The sequence below is a fragment of the Microplitis mediator genome, chromosome 2 (assembly GCF_029852145.1).
Source record: "Microplitis mediator isolate UGA2020A chromosome 2, iyMicMedi2.1, whole genome shotgun sequence".
Taxonomy (NCBI): domain Eukaryota; kingdom Metazoa; phylum Arthropoda; class Insecta; order Hymenoptera; family Braconidae; genus Microplitis; species Microplitis mediator.
Window position 1 is genome coordinate 19167109 of NC_079970.1, and position 27867 is coordinate 19194975.

At 31.8% G+C, this 27867-nt stretch overlaps 5 protein-coding genes across 8 annotated transcripts; 2 read left to right on the plus strand and 3 right to left on the minus strand.

The window, feature by feature from the left end:
• Nucleotides 1-5606: 5606 nt before the first annotated feature.
• On the plus strand, nucleotides 5607-7488 carry LOC130663431 (speckle-type POZ protein B-like). The gene is made up of 2 exons (XM_057462654.1): nucleotides 5607-7181; nucleotides 7253-7488. The coding sequence occupies exons 1-2, from the start codon at nucleotides 6145-6147 to the stop codon at nucleotides 7254-7256; spliced, it is 1041 nt and encodes a 346-aa protein (XP_057318637.1). The 5' UTR covers nucleotides 5607-6144; the 3' UTR covers nucleotides 7257-7488.
• A 783-nt stretch (nucleotides 7489-8271) lies between these two features.
• LOC130663213 (ankyrin-3-like) lies at nucleotides 8272-11001 on the minus strand. The gene has a single exon (XM_057462332.1). The coding sequence runs from the start codon at nucleotides 10999-11001 to the stop codon at nucleotides 8305-8307; it is 2697 nt and encodes an 898-aa protein (XP_057318315.1). The 3' UTR covers nucleotides 8272-8304.
• Nucleotides 11002-13922: 2921 nt separating this feature from the next.
• On the minus strand, nucleotides 13923-17647 carry LOC130663214 (ankyrin-1-like). Its single transcript, XM_057462333.1, has 3 exons — nucleotides 17439-17647; nucleotides 15167-15223; nucleotides 13923-15097 (listed from the first exon to the last, which is right to left on the minus strand). The coding sequence occupies exon 3, from the start codon at nucleotides 15054-15056 to the stop codon at nucleotides 13923-13925; it is 1134 nt and encodes a 377-aa protein (XP_057318316.1). The 5' UTR covers nucleotides 15057-15097; nucleotides 15167-15223; nucleotides 17439-17647.
• A 596-nt stretch (nucleotides 17648-18243) lies between these two features.
• Nucleotides 18244-20721, plus strand: LOC130663259 (speckle-type POZ protein-like A). 3 transcript variants are annotated; one of them, XR_008989165.1, is made up of 3 exons: nucleotides 18244-18696; nucleotides 18792-19719; nucleotides 20138-20721. XR_008989165.1 is itself a non-coding variant. In XM_057462380.1 (2 exons), the coding sequence occupies exon 2, from the start codon at nucleotides 18818-18820 to the stop codon at nucleotides 19619-19621; it is 804 nt and encodes a 267-aa protein (XP_057318363.1). In that variant the 5' UTR covers nucleotides 18244-18696; nucleotides 18792-18817; the 3' UTR covers nucleotides 19622-20721. The 3 variants fall into 3 exon arrangements, 1 of the variants encoding a protein (XP_057318363.1); XR_008989166.1 differs by having other exon boundaries at nucleotides 20141-20721; XM_057462380.1 differs by having other exon boundaries at nucleotides 18792-20721.
• Nucleotides 20722-20963: 242 nt separating this feature from the next.
• Nucleotides 20964-27580, minus strand: LOC130663737 (serine/threonine-protein phosphatase 6 regulatory ankyrin repeat subunit C-like). Of its 2 annotated transcripts, none has more exons than XM_057463162.1 (3): nucleotides 26464-27580; nucleotides 25386-25442; nucleotides 20964-25316 (listed from the first exon to the last, which is right to left on the minus strand). In XM_057463162.1, the coding sequence occupies exon 3, from the start codon at nucleotides 25312-25314 to the stop codon at nucleotides 21187-21189; it is 4128 nt and encodes a 1375-aa protein (XP_057319145.1). In that variant the 5' UTR covers nucleotides 25315-25316; nucleotides 25386-25442; nucleotides 26464-27580; the 3' UTR covers nucleotides 20964-21186. The 2 variants fall into 2 exon arrangements, with proteins under 2 accessions (XP_057319145.1, XP_057319144.1); XM_057463161.1 differs by lacking the exon at nucleotides 26464-27580 and adding an exon at nucleotides 26135-26420.
• Nucleotides 27581-27867: the final 287 nt, after the last annotated feature.

Consider the following 27867-nt stretch of genomic DNA (forward strand, 5'->3'; position numbering starts at 1 on the left):
TAGCGGGAAGTTAAAAAAGAAAAGTGATTTTTGGACGTTCATCGAATCCTGGCATACGGCTTGATAGTCAAACAAAATTAAAAATTATAAAATAAATAATAATAATTTTATGATATTCTCAAATAAAGTTTAACTAATAAAATTAAAAAAATTAAAATTATATGAATTATTACAGGCTCAGTGCTTTGGAGTTATCAGATTTGAATCTTTCACGTTTTTCGAAGTCACTTATTATAAGTTTAAAATTATTTATTATATTTTTCTTAATAACATAATAATAACCATAATTTTTATTATTATTATTATTTATACTTATATATTACAACACGAACTTATTCATGATTATGAGCACGTGATTGAGCTAGGTGGCGCTCGTACAGCACACATCGCTCGAATTTTACGTCCTAGTGTTTCTTTGAGTATTTTTGATTATTTATCTTAATTAATTTACCTTTTTATCTCTAAACTACTAAAATTTGCTATTCTGACTGCTGTACTTTTTTTTTATTTAAAACTTCTCGGCTGTGAAATTGTACTATTTAGTGACAGGCCTTTTTTATTTAAACACGTGATTTTTGAGGTTGGATTACGCACGTGGTCAGTCGATTCGAAGTGTTATTTTTTTTTTTTACACAATTTACTCTTATTACTCTTAGTTCTATACTTTTTATTTTTAACTTTCCTGCTGTGAAACTGTGCTATCGCTGATAAGGTTTATTCTCACTCGAACACGTGACTTTTGAGGTTGGAATCTGCACGTGGTCAGTCAATTCAAAGTGGTACTTTTTATGCAATTTACTGGTCCCCGAGGTTAAACATGGAACATGAGTTATAGAGGTTCGGACCCGGCAAAGCTTACCGACTCATCGGATTCTGAAGCGGACTCTCCGACTGCAACTTCGAATTTATCCCCGTGTCCAATTAATCCTCCGGCTCCTCTCAAAAACTTCGCTCTCAGCCCATCTACATTTGAGTTCTTACCATCGGAATACCAGGAAACCTACGCTGAACTCCAGGCCCACATCCAAACGAAAGCAAGAGGAAGACCGCCAAAAGCGGAAGCTTGGAGCAAGGATCGAACACCCTCGTCCAATTCTATACTAAATTATCTGTCTCCTGCGAGTTCCAAAAGAGGCAGGGAAGAAGACTCTTTCACCCACACACCTGCAGGGCATCCGAAAAAGAAAATTTCCAGGCAGGTTTTATCTCCAACAAATCAGGGTTCATATCCGGATTCTAGTGGCTTAAATTCTGCAATAAGCATGGAGTCAGCGATCCTCAAGAAACTCGACGAGATGAGTACAAGTACAGCATCACAGCTAAATTTGCTGAAAAAGGAATTAATGACCAAAATTGAAGATTCTCGCAAGGAGTCTACCAAGGAATTCCAAGAATTGATAGAAAGCCTTAGGCAAGAAAATTCTGAACTAAAAGATACCGTTGGATCCTTAGAAGCTCGTGTCAAAATCCTAGAATCCTCTTCAACCAACTGTATAACCTCGCCGAAGGGAACTGTTCGCTCTTTGCACGAAGAGATAGCTTCTGCTTCGGCAAACGCGGTTGAAAAGCAACTTCGTAAAAATAATATTATTGTCAAAGGTTTACAGGTGCAGGATGGCGATCCCTTCAAGACCCTAAGCAATTACATCCAAGTCAACTTGGGCATCGCCAACTGTATCACCAGCGCCACAGTGATCGGTAAGAATAACGACATGATCAAGGCCACTATACTGGACGGGACAACTAAGAAAGAAATCATGACCAAAAAGAACAAATTAAAATCAACGGTGTTCATAAACCACGATCTAACACCGCAAGAAAGTCTTATCTCCAAGAAATTAAGGGATGAATCTCGCCGCTTGAAACTCTCGAACAAAAAGGTTAAAACTAGTAACCTCAAGATCACGGTAGACGGTATTGACTATACATACGACCTACACTTAGAAGCTATAGTCCCGCTTAAGCACAGTCCATCCCAACAATACACAAATAATGCTCCTTTTGCCAGGGAAAGCGCCTAACAACTACAGGAAACAAAACACATTCAGAAAAAACCGGTGATCATAACTTTTTGGAACTGCCGCGGCATAACTAATCTTACAGATATTTCATCTCTCGACCATAGTATTGTATGCATAAGTGAAACATGGAGACACTCAAATAGTAAAGCTCTCTCGGGAAAATTCGCAACTTGGAAGTCCACATGGGTACAAGCAAACAAAGTTAAGTCTCCAGGTCGGGCAAGCGGTGGTCTCCTGACTACCTGTGACAGGGCTTACCAACTAGATACCATTTACTCCTCCGAGAATTGTATTTTTTCCAGACATACTAAAGATGATTTTTCAATTATAATTGGCTCGGTTTACTGGAAGCCCTCTGCAAATTTTAAAGATGTCTGCAACTCTCTACAATCAGTATTAAATGACATCTTAAACACTACTAACTTCAACATCTTACTCCTAGGGGGAGACTTTAATGCCAGAGTGGGACAGGTCCAACACTCCGAACCGCGCATTATCGAGGGATCGCCCCTGGAAGAGACTCGCATTGCACAAGACCAAATAGTCAACGAGAAAGGCCGACTACTTAACGAACTGATGGAGGAGAACGGTTTCATTCTACTGAATGGCAGAACCAACGGGGATATTCCAGGACAATTCACGTTCAGCGGTGTTCTTGGCAAAAGCACGATTGACCTAGTGTGGATACATTTTTCAGGACTGAAATACATCAACGAACTCTGTGTCAATCACATCGTCACGCAGTCAGATCATTTTCCAGTATCACTTTCGTTGACTACAACTTCGGATGATGTGATACAAACACCTGCTAAGGTGCCCCAGCCTCTTTTTAAATGGAATAAGGTGCAAGCGTCTCTTTTTAAACACAGCATGAAATGGTCTTCCTATGTGGGCCAAAACTTTGAAGCAACTTCAGTGAATGAGCTGTATTCGATACTGGAAAAAGCGGTCACACAAGCTGCCCAAAGCTCGGGAATGTACAAACTTTCAAACACAACCCCAAAGCCACCTAGGGCTAGATGGTTCGATAGCGAATGTAAAGAACGTAAGCGTCTGGTATCTAGCTACTTACGCTTTTGCAAAAAGGAGTATAGTGATTCGATCTTGTGGGACTACTACTATACTGTCAAGAAGGAATACTTTGCCCTACTCAGGTACAAAAAAAGCGAATACGCAAAATCGATTTCGAGACTGTTTGCAAACTCTAGATCTCCTGCCGATTTTTGGCAAGCGGTCAGGTTAGCGAACCCAAGGTCCAACAAAGTCTCGGCTATCGGCCCTTCAGACTGGGTAAATTTCTACAACAATATATATCCGGCGCGCAGCTCCACCCAAGTCCCATTTCATGTCTTCTACCCCACTACGGAATTAACGTGTGACATTTCATTTGACGAACTCCAAAAGAGTCTGAATAAAGCCAAAAGTGGTAAAGCTCCGGGTATAAATGGTATTTCAAACGATTTTTTAAAAAATCTTCCTAGTAATTGGAAGCTTTACTTGCTCTCACTTTTTAACAAGATCCTCGATTCTGGTGATATTCCAGAGGACTGGTCTAAGGTCTGCATGTTCATGCTACATAAAAAAGGAGACCCAGGTGACTTCTTCAATTACCGGGGCATAGCATTAGTGAACTGTGTAACGAAAATTTTTACCGGTATTATTAATGAACGCCTGAGGATCTGGGCCGAAAAAAACGGAATACTTCCTGAGGAACAAGCGGGCTTCCGGGAAGGCAGGAGCTGCGAGGATAACGTCTTTACTCTGCAATCAGTTCTCCAATTATTACTAAGACACAAGGGTGCCTCCGCGCTAGTTCTATTTATAGACTTCAAGCGGGCTTTCGACTCAGTCCCACATGACAAGCTTTGGAGCAAGCTGGTAGAAGTTGGTCTATGCCCCAAACTCGTAAACATCCTTATCAAATTCTATGCTGCTATTAGAATGCACGTCAGGACTGAGGACGCCCTTTCGGAACCCATAGAAGTTACAGAAGGTGTGTTACAGGGTGAAGTTCTTAGCCCACTTCTGTTTATTCTCTACATTAGTGACATGGTGAGTGTTTTCGAGAAACAAGAATGTATAGGTTTGAACTTAAATGGGTCCACAGATATCAGCCTGCTAGGATTCGCCGATGACTCGACGGCAGTAACTTTCTCAGCAAACAACCTTGCAAAAATCCTCAAAGTACTGGAAAAATATTGTGATGACAACAACCTAACCGTAAACATCGAAAAAACCAAGATTCTGATCTGTAAAGCGTCCGGCAGGCGGAGCAAAAAAATCTGTTACTTTCTGTACAAAGGAAAAAAAATTGAAGTCGTAGAATCATACGTATACCTAGGTATTCCGTTCAATATATCAACATCAGGCTCTCTAGCAGCAGATATGGCAACTAGGAAAGTAAAATCTGCCGCTGGCGTAGTTCTAACAACCCTAGCGCGGCTCAAATCGAGTACTTGGCCTAGTAAGAAGAAGGTTCACGATAGCTTGGTAAAAACTACGCTCCTGTATCAGGCGCACATATGGGCCCTCGACCCAAATATCCTGGAAAAACTAGAAACCGCGCACCTTTATTTCTACAAGAGACTTTTCTCCCTGGCTCAGTGCACACCAAACTACGCAATACGCCTAGAACTGGGCATAGAGCATATTTCGGTGGACATCTTAAAAAACACAATCAACTGGATCGTACGAATCTTAAAAATGCCTGATTCTCGCCTACCGAAGAAATGTCTGTTTAGGCTTTTCGAAGCACAGGAGCACGGCCATTTGAGATTCAACTGGCTCTTACGTCTTAAAGCACTTCTAAAACCCATACACGAAGATTTTATGCTCGATAATCTATCCCTACCTGTCTGGTTGAGCCGCCGTACTATCATTCTCGAAAAATACCGTCGCTATCGCAAGAATCTGGACCTCAACAGATATGCGCATTCAAGTATGCTACAATTCGCTTACTCTAACCATCTGTTCCCTGCTCGGCTCTTGTGTATCTGCCCTCATCAACAAGCAAAACCGAAACTGCAAATTAGACTTGCCGGTAACCTGGGTTACAACTTAACCTTAAATGGGATAACTCACAAATTCATGCCAGAGCGAATATGCACGCAGTGTCATCTCTTCAGGGAGGAAACAATTGCTCATATGCTTGCAGAATGTCCTGCTTACGATTTTCTGAGGCATAGATACATGCAGCCCTGGTGGCCTACAGACAGCTCTTCACCAAACCTACTAGCGATAATCTCAGAGGACTCTCTAACATCAACAAAGGCGTTATACGCATACCTTTGCGAAGTAATTACTTTGAGAAATAGTAATAACTCGCCTCTGAGTATCTGACGCACTTCTCACCTATTTTTGTACATGTTCTCTCGTTCCTTTTTGGCATACTTTATTTTATAATGCTTTATGTGTTTTGTTTCCCAAAATTAAATTATATGGATTAATTGTAAAACTGCGCAAATCTTTTTTAATATTTTTTGTATATACCTAGTCAATTATTGTACCGTACATCAAGGAACTACTCCTAAAAATTGTACGTTAAATGAATAAATAAATAAATAATAAATGAGCACGTGGTGGCAATGCTTCCAGTTCTCGAGGTTATACTTTATTCAGATATTTATTTGTACATGTGATGATTTATAGAGATTTTCCAAAACAGCCGATTTTTTATAGATATTTTATTTGTAGAGATTTTCATTTTTATATATTTTTTTTAAGTAGATGTTTAGATATGCAAATGTTTCTTTGTAGGAATTTTTTTTTTTATTGTAATTTTTTTTTAGTGATTTATAAATCTAGAGATTTTTTTTATAGGGACTTTTTTTTATTCACTTATTTTACAATTCATATTTATAATTTTACATTTAATTAATATAGATATATTTTTAAATATTGTATTTTTTTTTTACAATTTTTTTTTTTTATAGATAATATTTGTATAAAAAAGTGATACATATTTTCCTTTAGAGAAGTTTTTTTTTTCCCGATGTTATGCTACCGCGCAAGAATTAATGACCGATATTGTACTTTCATATGAAATATATAAAAAATGATGTATTTTTAAATGTTTGAATAATATTTTTAAATTACAGATTGTTGACTAACAATTTAAAAAAAAATGAAGAGATCTTATTCGTCAATGAAAGAACATAAGGTTATTTTCGAATGGAAAATAGATCAATTTAATTCATTCATCGATTCATCGCTCACGTGTACAGATGACGTAAAAGTTGAATCTGTTAAATTTTCAACAGGTGCTAAAATAAATGATTCCTGGTACTTGAGACTAAAATTTAAAGATAATGACGTAACACAAGTCAAAGAATGGCTGTCAGCATTTTTGTGTTTAAAACACAGCGATACTGAATCAGTAAGAGCAACATATTCTATATATATTTTGGATAAGAATAACGAAAAAAAAGTAAGTGTTAAAAAATCAACTCGAGTATTCAAACTTCATGAGAGTTGGGGTTCAAATAAATTTCTGGAAATAAAAAAGGTGCTGGAAAATAAAGATAATTTACTACCAAATGATATGATAACATTATGTGTGGATCTCGTTGTACTTGAAGACTATACATCAACTACAACGGAAGTTCCATTAAAAATTTTGAAGCCTAAAATAACTGATGATTTTGAGAAGTTCTTTGATAAAAAAATTAATGTCGATGTGATTTTAATTGTTGGCGACGTAAAGTTTCATGCGCATAAGACAATTTTATCAGCACGAAGTCCAGTACTTGCTTCGGTTCTCCACAGAATGCAAGAAAGTAACAATAACATATTGATGATAAGTGATGTAGCTCCTGAAATATTCCGAGATATGTTGAGATTTATTTACACTGATAAAGTTGATGATTTGGACAGCAAAGCTGTATCTCTATTACAAGTTGCTGATAGATTTAAATTGCAAACACTGAAGATATCATGTGAGGAATCGCTTCGCGAATCATTGACCAATGAAAATGCAATTAAATTATTAATGTTAGCAGATCAATGTCATGCAAATCTACTGATGGAGTACGTTGTCAATTACATCGTAATAAATATCGATAGTGTGATGAAAACTGGAGATTACAAAACATTAGAAAATTCTAAACCGATCTTATTATCGCTTTTGCTTAAAAAATTTTCCGAATTAATTAAAAATAGAGGGTAGATATCATTATTTTTAATTTGATTATTTTTTCTATGTCTTGCAATTAATTTTGTTTAAATTTTTTTAGCTAAAACATCTGATGTTCTAAATCTCAACTGTACTCAAGTCTAGGATGCATGCATCTTAAAGAATATATTTGTCTGGTACATCATCATTCAACGAAATAAAATTTTGAGAGAATTCCCAGAAGATACTCCTCACTTTTTAAAAATTTTCAATGATAATCTGTCATAAAAATATTAGAGAAATTATCAATTAATTAAAAAAAAATTAAAGTATTGATTGAAAAAACGACGATTTTTCAAGATGTGAATTTGAAAAAAAATTACTTAAATTTGGTGTTAATTAGGAGTTCAACGAAATTTGTTAAATAAAATTTAGACCATAAAATTAGACATTTCGCATTTATAATATTGACATAAAGATTTTACTGAAATTCATTTAAAAATTTTCATTTAACTCCTGATAGATAGCAATTGTAAATAATTTTTTTTTAAAATTTATATCGCGGCAAACTTGTCCTTTTGTCAATAAATGTTTTAATTTTTTATTCATTAATCAATAGTATTTTTATTAAAGTTGAAAGTCATTAAATATTTTTTATAAGTGGCGGGCATTTTTTAAAAGTAAGGGGTCAGTCTGAGGCCCTTAAAGGTATAACAATAATTAGAGTAAACAATAGAAAAATTACTCTTCACATTTATGAAAAATGGCCATACCTGATTATTAATTAAAAAACGTATAGATATAAATATTATTTATCTATAAACTATTTTTATTATTAATATAATATTTAAGAACACTTAAAATGATGAAAGTTTCAACGAAAACTTGCTCAAGCAACTTATTTTCCTGTAATCATCGTCTTATACTTTTTTTTATACATTTATAAAATATTATAATACAATAAATACAAACTCGGATTTAAATTGATTTATTTATTTCACATTTAAGAATAAAACACATTGTTTTACATAAGAAAATATTTTATCAGTTGATTACTTGAATAAATGTAATTTTATAAATGTTAGTATTACAAACTCAAGTTTTATTATTTTTTGAAAAATTTTTTATTGGAGAATTATGAATTAAGGAAAAAAACGAAAAAAAAAATACTTTTTAGCGCTGAGATAATATTTTAAGATCTCTATTGTTTAAATAAGGATTAATTGCTCTCATAATATCAAACGGCAGATGACCAGCAAGTAATGTAACAAATACATGAGTGCTTATACTTAGCAATTTATTTCTCTGTAAGCTTTTAAATAAACGATAGTAAATTATCCGACCATACAAAGGGAATAGTAACTGCAACTCTTTTTCGTTTAAAGTTTTATTGTCAAAATTATTTAATTTAACCGCGATTTCATGGTGATTAATACGCATAACATCGTAGTAACTCATGATAGTCTGATTGATTTTTAATTTTTTCATCAGTTCTATTTCTTTCAAACAATCAATAAAAAAATCGTCCAATCCTTTTTCGATGATTGCCTTTAAATTTTGATTAGTTAAAGACCAACCAGCTGCCTTCAATTTTACCATGTGCTCTCTGATAATTTGTTTGTTTCTCTCAAAATTTGTTGTATTTACAGCCGTCTGATTGGATTTATTTACAAGATTAACATCAACTCCAGCATTTAATAAAAGATTCAATATCAATGGATTTTCCTCTTCGAATTTACCAGCCTCATGAAGCGCAGACTCGCCCTGGGAGACATCATTAATATTGACAAAATCTTCTCTCATGAGTATAAATTCAGTTTTTTCAAATGATCTTTGTCTAATAGCAGCAAATAAGAGTGTTTCATTATCATAATCACTGCAATTAACGTCAACATTTTCAGATAATATTAGCTTCAGCATTTCGAGACTCCCTGCGTGTAAAACATGAAAAATAAATTTCAGCTTTTCTTTAGTTGTAAAATTAATATTAGCGTGATAATTTATCAATAACTTCATTAACATTATATTTTTTTGTTGCACTGCAATTTCTAATGGCGTTCGATTCTCGTAACACAGAGCATTTATATCTGTACCCGCAGCATGTAATATTAATTCAACTAAATTCAAATTACGAGTCTTGATAGCCAATCCAAGAGCTGTTGTACCATTTTTAATCACTTTATTAGCTGTAGCTCGGTGTTCAAGTAAGAGTTTAACTATTTTTACGTCGTAATTTTCAATTGCTAAGTACAATGGAGTAGTACCCCGCCGACCAGCATCAATATCTCCAACTCCGTGATCAATTAAATACTTAGCGATTTTGAAATTTCTCCTAGTGACCGCCCAACATAACGGAGTCGCACCACCGGAACGAAGATCAACACTCGCTCCAAAGTTTACTAGTAACTCAACTAAATCGAAATTACCCTGCTTACAAGCTATGCCGAGAGGTGTCATGTTTAATCTTTTATCTTCAATGATAGCTCCACTTTTAATCAAAAGCTCAACGATATCTTTTCTTCCATTGTCACAAGCAATAGTCAGTGGCGTGCTATTTAAGCGAATACTATTAATTTTAGCTCCTTGTTCGATTAAATATTGAGTCGTACTATAGTTGCTACGCTCAACGGCCCAGTGTAATGGTGAATAAGTTTTGTCATTACTTAAATTCACCTGAGCTCCGGCATTGATTAGAATTTTAACCAGCTCGAGATCATCTATTTCAACAGCTACGATAAGAGCTGTTTCACCCTCCTCATTAATTGCATTTACTTCGGCACCATTTTCAAGGAAAAGCTCAACCATTTTTATATTACCACTTTCTACTACGTGTTGAAGTAAAGTTGTGCCTTGATGAATAATGTTAACATCAGCTTTCAGGTCAATTAAATATTTAACAATTTGATAATTTTGTTTATCAACAGCCCAGTACAATGGCATCGCTTTGTTAGAAATTTTATTAATGTCAGCGCCTGCGTTGACAAGTATCTTGACTAATTCAAAATTACCGCACTCGCAAGCGATACCAAGTGGAGTTTCATCAAATTCTTCATCATCAACTTTTGCCTGTTTTTCAAGAAGTAATGTTGCGATTTTTTCATTCTCATTCATAATTGAAATTCGTAATGGTGACCAACCGCAGTACTGTGAAGTTCCAGATCCATTAATCGCATTCACATCTGCACCGCGTTCAATTAAATCATTAGCTATACGATAATTGTTTGCACCGACAGCTCTATGTAACAGTGTCATATTCGAAGGTTCATTAATATCTGCACCAGCTCTCAATAACAACTCGCTCAACTCATAATTATTCCGATCTACAGCTATTCCGATGACTGATCCTAATTTTTCAGTGCTAATATTAACATCCGCTTTATGTTTCAGTAATAAATTTATGATTTCCAAATTTTCTGTGCTTACTGCAAGATGCAGCGGCGTGCAATCTGAATATTTAGACACTGGACATTTACATATTGCATTAACATCTACACCGCGTTCAATTAAATCATTAGCTATACGATAATAGTTTGCACCAACAGCTCTATGTAACAGTGTCATATTCGAAGGTTCATTAATATCTGCACCAGCTTTTAATAACAACTCGTACAACTCATAATTATTCTGATCCACAGCTATTCCGATAGATGATCCTAACTTTTCAGTGCTAATATTAACATCCGCTTTATGTTTCAGTAATAAATTTATGATTTCCAAATTTTCTGTGCTTACTGCAAGATGCAGCGGCGTGCAATCTGAATATTTAGACACTGGACATTTACATATTGCATTAACATCAACTTTACGTTCGCCCTCGCGGTCTTGCAACCACCGTGGAACCACCGTGGATCCACGGTGAAACCACCACATCGTGGACCCACCGTGGAACCACTGTGGATCCACCGTGGTTTCGTGACATTTCACCACAGTTGATCCACAGTGGATCCACAGTGTATCCACGGTGAATCCACAGTGAATCCACGGTGAATCCACAGTGTATCCACGGTGAATCCACGACAAAACCACGGTGGATCCACGGTGAATCCACGACAAAACCACGGTGGATCCACGGTGAATCCACGACAAAACCACGGTGGATCCACAGTGGATCCACAGTAGACCCATTGTGGATTCACCGTGGTTTTTCCGTGGATCCGCCGTGGATCCACCGTGGTTTTTCCGTGGTTTTACCGTGGTTTGACGCGAGATCTTGACGTGAATTTTTCAGTTGAAATAGTGATAAATGAAGACGTTTCTAAAAATCTAACTCAAGTAAAAAAATTTTTTCCGTAGTTTTACCGGATGAAAACGTAAAATGAATTTTTGTACGCGTGTAATTCAAATGGAAAAATAGAAATTCATTGAATCTCATTAAGAACTGAGATATAAAGCTGTGCTTTGAAGGGAATTTTTTTTTGTCTAAAAGCAGTTTTTTCTTTGGACCACTCTAGTATGTATAAATAATAGTGATACTTTACATAATTTTTTTGTCGACTTAATTAACCTAAAATATGATGCAGCAATCATAAGACTTTTTTTTTGTCCAACTTTCTGTAAATAATAATTAACGTTACCTCGTTGATTTTCAACAACCTCACGAATAAAATTATCTATAACATTGTTTTGGAGTGATAACTTTTACGTAATTTTATTGATCAATTCCTGAAAACTAACTAGTAATTTTATTCAAACACGATATCAAATGTTGCAAAGCATGTAATAATTAGCTGATTTGCTCAAAAAATTCTGTGGACGAAGTCTTTCGAAATTCAAAAAAATTTTAATCCCAATTTTCTTTTTAATTATGTATTTGTTAATTAACAAAATTTGTAAAAATGAAAGTAAACAATAAAACCTCGATAATTCTTAAGATAAGATTAAAGTACTCAAAGTCAATTTTGTTCTCCATTAAGCAATAAACAATTTCAGTTTTGTTTCAATGCTTCAGCTCAATTTTTTTCTGAACAATGAGAGAAATTATTCGGAAAAAAGAGATATTCTTGTGTTTGAAGAGTTAGTATCTTAATAACTAAAAGTTATATTGACATTAAATTTATTTGTATGTTGTTATATAAATAATCATATAAAAGTCAATAAATAATTGAGCTGAAACATTAAAACAAATTTTCTCAAAATCTTTTTATAAACATTCACTTAAAACTAAATAAATAAATGATCAAGAGTTTAAAATTATAGCTTAATTTATTTATTGTTTCATGATAAACAATAAAGACTTGAAGGGTCATGGTCGTATCTTCGATAGTTTATAAGTTATAATAATTATTAGAATGAGAAACACGGAAGAAAACTGCAAGTTCGAAACATGAGAACTTTATAAATTATAGAAAAAATATAAAAAAATTTTTTTTCTTAAAAAATCACACATGACCGTTTTTGTATATTTTTATAGTATTTAAGAAAAAATATAATTTTTTTAAATTTAAAAATCATAAATAATCAACAGTTAAAAAAAAATAACATGAATATTTTTTTTACATTTTAATAAATATAAAAAACTCCAAATAACACTTTTCACAGCTGCACAAATTTTCTACAGGAAGTTTTAATACACGAAAAAAATTCCTCTGCGGCAATTAAATTGGTTTTGTTAAATTCTATTAAACTAAAATTGATTTGGGACAACTAAATTTTATTACGTTAACATGATCTATTTTCTCAATTTTTAATAAATGATTTAATAGACTCTATTTGGTTGACATTAATAATTCTCTCTCTAAGATAATAAAATCATTTGGTTAAGTTAAGAAAATATTTATTTAATAGACAAATAAATTATTTTACAGTGCCAACAACCCCAAATATTAAAGCAATATATTATTATATCAACTCTAATAAATATTACTTAGACACAAAAAAATATATCCATTTAGAATAAATATATATATATATATATATATATATATATATATATATATTTGTTCGAGATTAACGAATATATATTTAATCCTAATGATTATTGATTTAAAAAGTTATGATGCTAGGCAGCAGCAGCGGAAGTAGTTCAGTGCTCACCACTAGATCGCGCCCACCTTTTGTAGTGTCCCTGGTAAGATACTTATTTCAGAAGTTATAAATTCTGATCTTGAAGCAATCATGGAATGCGTTACTCGCTGAATGTTAGCAGAGAGATAATAATCCATTTTTGATAGTAATACAGGGGTATCTTGTATTACACTATGACATTAATGTTTTCTTGAACTATTTTTGTCAAAGTACAAAAAATAAATTTTGAGGTGAGACCAAAATATACATACGCGCTTTCGCGCTAAGGCATGTGAAAATCGGTCTTCGGTCACTTACTATCAACCCAGCAAAGATAAATCTAGTTTATAGTAAATTTAATTTTTTAAGACTTATAGCTTTACATCGTAATTCAATTGTAGTTTCACTCTCGAATTTTTCATTTTTTTTATTTGATAGTTGGTAAAATCTATTTTTAGTTAGTGCTTATGTATTAAACGGTATAACTATACCATAAAAGTACGTTGAAAACGTACTGCAAACACGACAAAAAAAACCATAAAACCACTATGAATCCACTGTGGAAACCACCGTGGATCCACTGTGGTTTCACCGTAGATCCACTGTGGATCCACCGTGGATCCACCGTGGATTTATAGTGGATTTATAGTGGTTTCACCTTGGATCCACGGTAGTTTCACCGTGGATCCACGGTGGTTTCACCGTGGAACCACGGTGGATAAATGTCACAAAACCACGGTGGATCCACGATGGATCCACGGTGAAACCACGGTGGATCCACGGTGGATTTATTGTGGTTGCAAGACCGCGAGGGCGAGCAAAAATTTCGTAACGTAGCTATTATTTACAGCAATAGCTTGATGTAAAGGTAAAACTTTATCCGGACAATCATTTATTTCAGCTCCAGTATCTAACAGTAACTGGAATAGTTCAGAATTCTTTTTTTCAATGGCAATTGTAAGCGGTGATTCGCCGTTTTTTCCACAAATGTTAACATCAGCACCTTTGCTAATTAGGAATCGAGCAACTTTGACACTTTCTCGCTGAATAGCAACATGTAATGGAGTATACCGATAAAAGTCCGACCGTCTGCAGAAGCAATTAAAATGAATATCATCTCCTATGGACAATAAATACTGAGCGATTTCCAATGAATTATGATAAGCTGCCCAATGTGATCGATTCGTATTTTTGAAGGACAAATCCACAGTCGCTCCGGAGTCAACTAATAATTTGAATATCCGATAATTGCCTCTTTCGATCGCTAAGTCTAATGGTGTTCTATTCCTTCTTGTCGTAGTGTGAACGTTGGCTTGGCTATTTATTAGTAATTGAGCTACTTCAAAACTTCCACAATTAATGGCGACGTGTAATGGCGCGAATCGGTAAAATGGCGACGGAGCATTTGTAATGAAAGTATTAACATCAGCACCTTGGGCAATTAAATACTCAGCTATTTCGACAGCATTATATTGGGCTGTATAATAGAGTAGATTATCGTCACGAATCATTTTTTTAATGGACGCTCCAGAGTTTATTAATAGTTGAAATATCTCAAAGTTACCAGACTTGATAGCCGCAGTAAGAGGTGTCGGATGATCTTTAGCTCTTTTGTTTACCTTACTTTTATTTTTTTTAGGTTTCAGAAGTATTTTGACCATTTCTTTGTTACCTTGTTCAACAGCAAGAAGCAAAGCTGTTTTATTTTCATAAATAATGCCAATGTCGTCTTTATGGTCAACTAACTTATTATTTACTCCTGAGTTTTGTGTTTCGACGGCTAGATGGAGAGCTGGTGGATAAGATTCTTGATTAATGTTAACGCCAATGTTTTTATTTCCATCCACTTTTTCTTCTGGTATTTCATTACGGAGTTTGGAGTGTTTAGTTTTTTTACTTGGCGGTTCTTCGGTTGCCGCCATTTGTGACTGCAACTTTTTTTTGGCCTTTTTAGTTCTTATTTCTAGTGTAAAAATAAAAATTATCAATAATTTTCTTTTTTTAATAAGTTTAATAAAATATACTTTCTTACCAATTGTAATATAATTTAATAATGTAACCAAAATTTGGCGATAAGATTATCGTTGATCTGAAAAATTTATAAGAATTATGAAAAATATTTTAAAAGTATAAATACGTTGAAGTTGATGATAAAATAAATGATATTTATCAAAATTATTTGACAACTATAAAAGATGAAGCTTTAGCTATTAGCCCAGGTCAAAAAAATAACTTGATTTCGACGGCTCTAATTTTATTGATTTGCATTTGAGTCAGTTAAGTTGATTTTGGCTCCACTTACTTTTAAATTCAATATGACTTTATTAACTTAAAAATTTGCGTCAACTAAGTCAAGGCCAAGATAACGTGACTTTAATTAGATTTAGTTATTAGCGTAAATCGGTACTAAGTAAGACAACTTGGGCAAAACCAAATATTTTTTCATATCTTAACCCTTTAGAGTCTGACCTTGAAACCCCACTTTTCGAACTGGCGGAGCCCCATAGAATTAGAAAGAGCGCGAAGCAAATGTGACAGGGCCGTATTATAAGAGAAAAAATTTCACCTAAGCGGGAATTAAAAATTATTTTATTTTTTATTTTTAATTTATTAAATAATAAATATCAAAGGACTTAAATTCAAAGTAAGATAAACATTAGGTTTCATCATAAATATAATTAAGTAATATTGCAATTACCTAACAATGTATAAAATTTGTTTAATTTTTCTAATCTTACTTTCGGAGACTATTTCCTCACGTCAACAATACTAACTACGGCACTGTCGATGAACGCAGCGCGAGATTCAAACGAGTGGAAGCGTACTCACAGGCACACTACTACTCTCACATGTCACTCATACAAGCTCACGGGACTCTACGATTCGCACTCTCCCCACTAGTCTCACACGGAGACGTTTCGAGATCCTCTGACTCTAAAGGGTTAAAATATGTTTCTCATTCATAAAAAAAAGGACTTGAACTTGGGGCGTGTTCAGAAACACACTCTGGAAGAGAAATATTCAACTCCTGCGTTCAGAAATATTCTGTAGTCGAATCAGAGGTGCGATTTGACATTACAAAGGTACTAATCACACCTGGACAGGTAATTTTTCACCTCCAGAGTGTATTTCTGAACACGCCCTTGACTTTTTTTTGTCTTGCTAGACTTTTCAATTCAATTTTTAAAACTACGCCAAAATCAAGTTATTTTTTTTTACCCAAGAGTATAAAAAAAAACCTGTGTCGTATCACCTGATGTTTTTCACATTTTCGATAACAAAACTCATGGAATATAAAAAAAAAGTATTTCATCTGTTTTGTTTAATTGTATGAATGGCTTTGAACTTGATAAAAATTTTTAACTTCGAATACACAGAAAAAAATGATTTTTTTGGCGCAAAAAATTTTTACCCATCTCAAAAACTTTTTTCTGTTACAAATTAAAAACAAAAATTTTCATAGGGTGAGAAAAATTTTGTGCACCGAAAAAAAATTTCCTGTGCCAAGAAACTCTTTTTCTTCAATTCACCAAAAAAAAAAAAATTTGGAAAGTCGAAAAGTGCACGACTCATAATGCTCATTTACTATGAAATAACAAAAAAATGGCGGGAAGCACGAATAAATTTACAATTTTCATTAATTGTTTTTTTTTTTTTTTAATTATACTAGTATTTTTTTTATAATTATATTTACAATAACTAGATTTTTTTGCAAGTTATTGTGACGGACAGGAAACTTTTTTAAACTATTTTCATGTTTTTTCCGTTTTTCTTGAACTAAATAAATTTTTGAAAAGTATGGAATTAGTTGCCGAAGTGAGGCGAAATAAATTTTTCGATCGTAAAGCACATCTCAGATGCTTTGCATCATGAGTCGTGCAATATTTTATATGCTATGAAAAATCCTTTTTTTTTCTGTGTAAATAAAAACATGACAGTACAATCAGCGGACAGATTTTCTACTTTTAAATTAATAAATTAAATATTTCAAATAATTTTCTATTAATCTTAACTTTAAAAATTCAAAGATTTTAAAATTGTCGGCTGTTTGCTAATCTCAATATCATAAAATAAAGTTGTTTTGTAGCATAAAATTCTATAAAAAAAAAATCAACGTAAGATTCTATAGGAATCCATATTGGAATTTGTAAATTTATATAAAAATCAATTCATTTTTATAAATATTTTCATTTATCTTTTATTATTAAATAGAAAATATGAATTATGTATTTAAACATTTATTTTATCTCAGATAAATACCAATTTAATTAGTTCTTAATATACGTAAATCAAACACAAGTTACCTCTCTTTTTTTTATAAACGTTCGATGACCAATTGACAGGTTATAATTTGGTTTAATTATAATTTTTAGTCGCCGTTTTAAAAGTCACCGATTAAAATTATTAATTCAAAAAATTATCCGGTAGCAACAAAATTCAAAAATTCTATTGAAAGAAATTATTAACTCATTAATTAATAATAATTAAATTTATTTTATAAGGATACCAGAGCGTCCTATCACCAGATAATATATAAATATATATATATAGGGAAGAAGAGCAAGTAGAATTTCTTCTCTTATCAAAACGGATCTACGATCGTTAAAAAAGAAATTCAAAATAAATTTAAAACGGTAACTACAAAATTACACCCGCGAAAATTCATTTATTGAAATAATTAAAATTTTTATTATATTTTTTAATTTTATGATTATTTACATATCATTGTAACGAAATTAATAAATTATGAAATTAATTTTTATTATTTATGACTAATTATATTTCATTTTTAAGGTAATAAGTAACGTATAACTGTTGATGGCACCACCACCATTGTAAGCATGAAATCGATTCTCTCTAGTCGATACCTTCGATATCGATACTTTAGTTGCCACAGACGCTCCCACCTCCAAACTGAATTCGGATAACTGATGTGGTGAAATATATATTTTAAACTATGGTTATTTATGTCATTTTTTATAACAAAACTCAGTGAATTTAAAAAAAATTTATTCGAACGGCTTATTCATCTGTTTTGATAAATTAAATGGCTTTCAAATTAATAAAAATTCTCATGAGAAAAAAAAATTACAATGCAATCAGCAGATGGCTTTGTTATTTTCAATATTCAGTAAAGATAAATAAACAACAAGTAATAGTTTAAATTTTTTAGTATATTTTTCTAGTAATTGTCATTAAACATATGATAAAAGCTATATTTAATTGAAAGCGAAAATTCACCAATAAACCAAGTCCTGATTCAACGTAATGATTTATCCTATCAATCGAAAAATTGCGCGTATTTGAATTTGATGAAGATGACGCGATAGGCTTATACTAACAAATATATGTATATACATATATATATTTGTATACATCACGATATCGCATTCACACGATGTTCTAAGGATTACGGTTAAACAATAATATTGTTTATACTTATTCAAAGTATTTTTTACTTTACTTACACTTTAGTTTAAATTTGAATGAATTCAACAAAAAAATTATAATTTGTCTGGAAATAAATTCGGCAAAAATTGATATACATCATTTATTTATCACGTAAGCTATTCAGGTTCTAATAATATATACTTTCATATGAAATATATAAAAAATGATGTATTTTTAAATGTTTGAATAATATTTTTAAATTACAGATTGTTGACTAACAATTTAAAAAAAAATGAAGAGATCTTATTCGTCAATGAAGGAACACAAGGTTATTTTCGAATGGAAAATAGATCAATTTAATTCATTCATCGATTCATCACTCACGTGTACAGATGACGTAAAAGTTGAATCTGTTAAATTTTCAACAGGTGCTAAAATAAATGATTCCTGGTACTTGAGACTAAAATTTAAAGATAACGAAGTAACACAAGTCAAAGAATGGCTGTCAGCATTTTTGTGCTTAAAACACAGCGATACAGAATCAGTAAGAGCAACATATTCTATCTATATTTTGGATAAGAATAACGAAAAAAAAGTAAGTGTTAAAAAATCAACTCGAGTATTCAAACTTCATGAGAGTTGGGGTTCAAATAAATTTCTGGAAATAAAAAAGGTGCTGGAAAATAAAGATAATTTACTACCAAATGATATGATAACATTATGTGTGGATCTCGTTGTACTTGAAGATTATACATCAACTACAACGGAAGTTTCATTAAAAATTTTGAAGCCTAAAATAACTGATGATTTTGAGAAGTTCTTTGATAAAAAAATAAATGTCGATGTGATTTTAATTGTTGGCGACGTAAAGTTTCATGCGCATAAGACAATTTTATCAGCACGAAGTCCAGTACTTGCTTCAGTTCTCCACAGAATGCAAGAAAGTAACAATAACATATTGATGATAAGTGATGTAGCTCCTGAAATATTCCGAGATATGTTGAGATTTATTTATACTGATAAAGTTGATGATTTGGACAGCAAAGCTGTATCTCTATTACAAGTTGCTGATAGGTTTAAATTGCAAACACTGTAGATATCGTGTGAGGAATCGCTTCGCGAATCATTGACCAATGAAAATGCAATTAAATTAGTAATGTTAGCAGATCAATGTCATGCAAATCTACTGATGGAGTACGTTGTCAATTACATCATAATAAATATCGATAGTGTGATGAAAACTGGAGATTACAAAACATTGAAAAATTCTAAACCGATCTCATTATCGATTTTACTTAATAGTATATTACATACCTAGGCCAGTAAAATAAGAAAAGTCTCAGAGCACATATAATTGATGGCCGAGGCTAACAAACATATATGTAGTCTGAGGCATTCTTTTTTACTGGCCAATGTGTGTATACTATTTTTCTGCTCGACGAAGCCGGAAAGTTGCAACTTAGTTTAGGGCAGCGGCCCGAAAGTTGCCACTTTCCGGCCGGAGGGCAGAAAAAAATTTTCTGGTTTAATTAAAAATAGAGGATACATATCATTATTTTCTATTTGACTATTTTTTCTATGTTTTGTAATTATTTTTATATATATTTTTCAGCAGAAACATCTGACGTACTAAAGCTCAACTACACTCAAGTAAATAGGATCGAGATTAATATGAAAGTTAAATTAAACTTTTTTCTTTCTAACTAATCTAGGATGGATGTATCTTAAAAAATAAATTTGTCTAATACTTTATCATGCAATGAAATAAAATTTTGAAATAATCTCAGACAATACTCTTCACTTTTTAAAAATATTTAATGACGAACTGTCATAAAAATATTAATTGATTGAAAAAAATTAAAGTATTGATTGACAAAACGACAAATTTTCCAAGACATGAATTAAAAAAAAAATTACTTAACTTAGGTATCAATTAGGAGTTGAACGAAATTTGTTAAGTAAATTTTAGACCATAAAATTAGACATTTCGAATTTTTAATATTGTCATGAAGATTTGACTGAAATTCATTAAAAAATTTTATTTAACTCCTAATTAATAGCAGTTGTAAATGCTTTCTTTTTTAAACGAAAACTTACTCCAGCAACTCAATTCACTGGAATTATTCTCTTATACTTATTTTTATATATCAATAAAATAATGAGTGTGAATGTAGCAGATATCAGACAAATTTAAAATTATTAACAAATAGAGTAGATAATTAATAAATTCAAATTTAAAAAAAATGTGCATTTAAAAAAATTTAAAATTAATAAGTGAATTTAAAAAATTATTATTTTTTCAATTATTTACTTTATTTTTTTATAGTTTTAAATTTGTCTGATGTCTGCTGCATTTACACGCATGATAAAATATCATAATTAATACAACAAATATAAACTCGGATTCAAATTGATTTATTTATTTGACATCTTAGAAAAACACAAATTGTTTTACATAAAGAAATATTTTATCACTTGAATTTATTGATTACTTGAATTTATTGATTACTTGAATTTATTGATTACTGGAATTTATTGATTACTTGAATAAATATAATTTTTTAAATCTTATTATTACAATTTTAAGTTTTATTATTTTTTGAAAAATTTTTTATTGGAGAATTATAAATTAAAGACAAAAACGATAGAAAAAATTACTTTTTAGCATTGAGATAATATTTTGAGATCTCTGTTGCTTAAATAAGGATTAATTGCTCTCATAATATCAAACGGCAGTTGACCAGAAAGTAATGTACCAAATACATGAGTGCTTATGCTTAGCAATTTATTTCTCTGTAAGCTTTTAAATAAACGATAGTAAATTATCCGACCATACAAAGGGAATAGTAACTGCAACTCTTTTTCGTTTAAAGTTTTATTGTCAAAATTATTTAATTTAACCGCGATTTCATGGTGATTAATACGCAAAACATCGTAGTAACTCATGATAGTCTGATCAATTTTCATATTTTTCATCAGTTCTATTTCCTTTAAACAATCAATAAAAAAATCGTCCAATCCTTTTTCGATGATTGCCTTTAAATTTTGATTAGTTAAAGACCAACCAGCTGCCTTCAATTTTACCATGTGCTCTCTAATAATTTGTTTGTTTCTCTCAAAATTTGTTGTATTTACAGCCGTCTGATTGGATTTATTTACAAGATTAACATCAACTCCAGCATTTAATAAAAGATTCAATATCAACGGATTGTCCGCTCCGAATTTACCAGCTTCGTGAAGCGCAGACTCGCCGTGGGAGACATCATTAATATTGACAAAATCTTCTCTCATAAGTATGAATTCAGTTTTTTCAAATGATCTCTGTCTAATAGCAGCAAATAAGAGTGTTTCATTATTAAAATTCCTGCAATTAATGTCAACATTTTTAGATAATATTAGCTTGAGCATTTCGATATTTCCTACGTGTAAAACATGAAAAATAAATTTCAGGTTTTCTTTAGTTATAAAATCAATATGAGCTCGATGATTAATTAAAAGCTTCATCAAAGCTACATTGTGATCTTGCGCTACAATTTCTAATGGCCGTCGATTATCGTGACACGCAGCATTTATATCTGTACCCTCAGCATGTAATATCAATTCGACTAATTCCAAATTACTAGTCTTAATAGCCAATCCAAGAGCTGTTGTACCATTTTTATTGACAATATTAACTGTAGCTCCGTGTTCAAGTAAGAGTTCAACTATTTGTAGGTCTTGATTTACAATTGCTAAGTACAATAGAATAGTACCATGCCAACGAGCATCAATATCTTTAACTCCGTGATCAATTAAATACTTAGTAATTTTGAAATTTTTCACATGAACCGCCCAACATAACGGAGTCATATTATCAGAAACAAGATCAACACTCGCTCCAAAGTTTACTAGTAACTCAACTAAATCTAAATTAGCCTGCCTACAAGCTATGCCGAGAGGTGTCATGTTTAATCTTTTATCTTCAATGATAGCTCCACTTTTAATCAAAAGCTCAACGATATCTTTTCTTCCATTGTAACAAGCAATAGTCAGTGGCGTGCTATTTAAGCGAATACTATTAATTTTAGCTCCTTGTTCGATTAAATATTGAGTCGTACTATAGTTGCTACGCTCAACGGCCCAGTGTAATGGTGAATAAGTTTTGTCATTACTTAAATTCACCTGAGCTCCGGCATTGATTAGAATTTTCATCAGCTCCAAATTATCTTTTCTAACAGCTACGGTAAGAGCTGTTCTACCTTCCTCATTAATTGCATTTACTTCGGCACCACTTTTAAGCAAAAGTTCAACTATTTTTATAGATCCACTTTCTACAGCGCGATAGAGTAAAGTTGTGCCTTGATAAATAATATTAACATGAGCATTGCGGTCAATTAAATACTTAACAATTTTGAAATTTCTCCTAGTGACCGCCCAACATAACGGAGTCGCACCACCGGAACGAAGATCAACACTCGCTCCAAAGTTTACTAGTAACTCAACTAAATCGAAATTACCCTGCTTACAAGCTATGCCGAGAGCTGTCATATTTAATCTTTTATGATCAATGATAGCTCCACTTTTAATCAAAAGCTCAACGATATCTTTCCTTCCATTGTTACAAGCAATAGTCAGTGGCGTTTTACCAAAGCGAATACTATTAATTTCAGCTCCTTGTTCGATTAAATATTGAGTCGTACTATAGTTGTTACGCTGAACGGCCCAGTGTAATGGTGAATAATTTTTGTTATTACTTAAATTCACCTGAGCTCCGGCATTGATTAGAATTTTAACTAGCTCCAAATTATCCTTTTTTACAGCTACGGTAAGAGATGTTTCATCAGAATCATTAATTGCATTTACTTCGGCACCATTTTTAAGCAAAAATTCAACTATTTTTATAGATCCACTTTCTACAGCGCGATAGAGTAAAGTTGTGCCGTTATAAATAATATTAACATGAGCTTTGCGGTCAATTAAATATTTAACAATTTGATAGTTTTGTTCATTAACGGCCCAGTATAACGGCATCGCTTTGTTAGAAATTTTATTAATGTCAGCGCCTGCGTTGACAAGTATCTTGACTAATTCAAAATTACCGCACTCGCAAGCGATACCAAGTGGAGTTTCATCAAATTCTTTATCATCAACTTTTGCCTGTTTTTTAAGAAGCAATCTTGCGATTTTTTTATTTTCATTCATAATTGAAATTTGTAACTGTGAGCATCCGTAGTACTGTGAAGTTTCAGATCCATTAATTGCATTAACATCTGCACCGAGTTTGATTAAATCATTAGCTATACGATAATTGTTTGCACCAACAGCTCTATGTAACAGTGTCATATTCGAAGGTTTATTAATATCTGCACTAGCTTTTAATAACAACTCGTACAATTCATAATTATTCCGATCCACAGCTATTCCGATAGCTGATCCTAACTTTGTAGTGCTTTTATTAACGTCCGCTTTATGTTTCAGTAATAAATTTATGATTTCCAGATTTCCTGTGCTTACTGCAAGTTGCAGCGGCGTGCAATCTGAATATTTAGACACTGGACATTCACATATTACATTAACATCAACTCCACGTTCGAGAAAAAATTTCGTAACCTCGACATTACTTACAGCGACAGCTTGATGTAAAGGTAAAACTTTATTCGGACAATCACTTATTTCAGCTCGAGCATCTAAGAGTAACTGAAATAGTTCAGAATTTTTTTTTTCAATGGCAATTGTAAGCGGTGATTCACCGTTTTTTCCACAAATGTTAACATCAGCACCTTTACTAAGAAGGAATTGAGCTACTTTGACACTTCCTTGCTGAATAGCAACATGTAATGGAGTATACTGATAAAAATCCGACCACCTGTAGAAACAATTAAAATGTATGTCATCTCCTATGGAAAATAAATACTGAGCGATTTCCAATGAATTATGATAAGCTGCCCAATGTAATCGATTCATATTTTTGTAGGACAAATCCACAGTCGCTCCGGAGTCAACTAATAATTTGAATATCCGATAATTGCCTTTTTCGATCGCTAAGTCTAGTGGTTTTTTACCCCATGTTGTCTTAGCGTGAACGCTGGCTTGTTTGTTTATTAATAATTGAGCCACTTCAAAACTTCCACAGTTAACGGCGACGTGTAATGGTGTGCAATGATGAAATGGCGACAATTTATTTTTCATGTCAGTATCAACTTTAGCTCCTTGGCTAATTAAATACTCAGCTATTTCGACAGCATTATTTTGGGCTGTATAGTGCAGTGGATTATCTCCACGAATAATTTGTTTGATGTATGCTCCAGAGTTTATCAATAGTTGAAATATCTCAAAGTTACCGGACTTGATGGCCACATTAAGAGGTGTCGAATGACCTTTAGCTCTTGCGTTTACTTTACTTTTATTCTTTTTAGTTTTCAGAAGTATTTCGATTATTGCTTTGTTCCTTTGTTCAACAGCAAGATGCAAAGCTGTTTTATTTTCATAAATAATGCCAATGTCGGCTTTATGGTCAACTAACTTATTAATTATCTCCAAGTTTTTTGTTTCGACGGCTAAATGGAGAGCTGGTGGAGAAGACTCTTGATGAATGTTAACGTCAATTTTTTTATTCAATAAATAGTCAATTGCTTTGATGTCTTCGTTTTTAATCGCAACAGGAAGAGTTAATTCTGGATCAATATCAACATCCATTTCTTCATCTGGTATTTTATTACGGAGTTTGGAATATTTAGTTTTTTTACTCGGCGGTTCTTCCGTTGCCGCCATTTCAGACGGCAACTTTTTGTTGGCCCTTCTAGTTCTCATTTCTAGTGTAAAAATAAAAATTATAGATAATTTTATTTTTTTAATGAGTTTAGTAAAATATATTTTCTTACCAATTGTAATATAATTTGATGATGTCACGATAATATGGCGATAAGATTGTCGTTGATCTGAAAAATTAATAAAAATTATGAAAAATATTTAAACTTATAAATTTGTTGAAGTTAATAATAATGTAAATATTTATCAAAATTTTTTGACAACTAAAAAATGAAGCTTTAGCTATCAGTGTAAAAAGAAATATTTGTTATATCTTCTGATGTTTTTTTTAAATTTTGATAAAAAATTTTACAGGATATAAAAAAAAAGTATTTGAATGGTTCATTCATCTGTTTTGATTAATTAAATAGCTTTTAAATTTATTAAAATTTCTAAATCTACATAGAAAAAACAACATGTGCACTTAGAGGACAGCTTTTTTTATTTTAAATTAATAAATTAAATAATTTTCTATTATTATTAAATTTGAAAATTCAAAGATTTTAAAATTGTTGGCCATTTGCTAATTTCAATCTCATAAAATAGAGTTGTTTTGCAGCAGAGAGTTCTATCAACAAAAAATCAACCTAAGATTCTATAGGAATCCATATAGGAATTTGTAAATTTACAAGGAAATAACTAAATTTTTCAAAACATTTTCTCATTCATAGCAATTTTTATAAATATTTCCATTTCTTTTTTATTATTAAATAGAAAATACAATTATGTATTTGTAAATTTTTTTTATCTTAGATAAATTTTTAGGTTTTAAATTATTTTTTATTGAGAGGTGATTTTTAATACATATGGTTGTATTTTTTACAATGTTTCATTTGATGATTCCTATCCTATGTGGATTTAACTTATTTCAATTTTAAGTTTGATTGGTCTTTTAGACTTGTAAAGTTTTTACATTTGGATGGATTTTTAAGTTTCTACGAAAAATTTGTATAAAAACCTAGTTTAATCTTAGATAAAGTCCTCCCAGAGAGTAAATCGCCGCCGGGAATTGTCGGAAATTTTCGGTTTGTAATGTTAATGTATAGTAACGGCGTGAGATTAGACTTGTTTTTCCATAGTGGGGGTAAAAACCGACGGCGACTTACTCTCTGGGAGGACTTTAAATACTAATTTATTTAGTTTTTAATGTACGGAAATTATACACAAGTCCACGATCTGGCTGCACTGGGATGCGTTCCACTTGACGTTCACAACGCCACGCTCACGTGTATTTAGATAGGATTTTGAGGCGTTTTGAGCGTTGTGAACGCTTAGTGGAACGCACCCCGAAGCGTAGCAAATACCAGATTATATATATATATATATACAATATCGGTCATTAATTCTTGCGCGGTAGCATAACATCGGGAAAAAAAAAACTTCTCTAAAGGAAAATATGTATCACTTTTTTATACAAATATTATCTATAAAAAAAAAAAATTGTAAAAAAAAAATACAATATTTAAAAATATATCTATATTAATTAAATGTAAAATTATAAATATGAATTGTAAAATAAGTGAATAAAAAAAAGTCCCTATAAAAAAAATCTCTAGATTTATAAATCACTAAAAAAAAATTACAATAAAAAAAAAAATTCCTACAAAGAAACATTTGCATATCTAAACATCTACTTAAAAAAAATATATAAAAATGAAAATCTCTACAAATAAAATATCTATAAAAAATCGGCTGTTTTGGAAAATCTCTATAAATCATCACATGTACAAATAAATATCTGAATAAAGTATAACCTCGAGAACTGGAAGCATTGCCACCACGTGCTCATAATCATGAATAAGTTCGTGTTGTAATATATAAGTATAAATAATAATAATAACAAAAATTATGGTTATTATTATGTTATTAAGAAAAATATAATAAATAATTTTAAACTTATAATAAGTGACTTCGAAAAACGTGAAAGATTCAAATCTGATAACTCCAAAGCACTGAGCCTGTAATAATTCATATAATTTTAATTTTTTTAATTTTATTAGTTAAACTTTATTTGAGAATATCATAAAATTATTATTATTTATTTTATAATTTTTAATTTTGTTTGACTATCAAGCCGTATGCCAGGATTCGATGAACGTCCAAAAATCACTTTTCTTTTTTAACTTCCCGCTAAGAGAATCGACGATTTTCGAAAAATTGGGAAGTTATTGTTTTCACCCCGATTTTCGAAAGTCGAGTTTTCATCAGATGTTGACGTTTTGAGGTCCTAGGAAGCTATTCTAACTATTTTCAGAATGATGTCCGAGTGTATATATATATATATATATATATATATATATATATATATATATATATATATATATATATATATATATATATATATATATACTAATGCAAAAAATTAAAGGAGCAGAAAAATTTTATAAATTTTTTAGTGATTTTTGGAAGGCTGTAACTTGGTGAAAAAAAATCGTATCGAAAATTTAAAAAAAGGATTTTATAGCTTGAAACCTCTAGTTTAGGTGTATTTTTTCAAAATTTTTTAAAAGCTCCGATTATTGCGCAAACATGAGAAATACCGCGAGCCAAAAAATT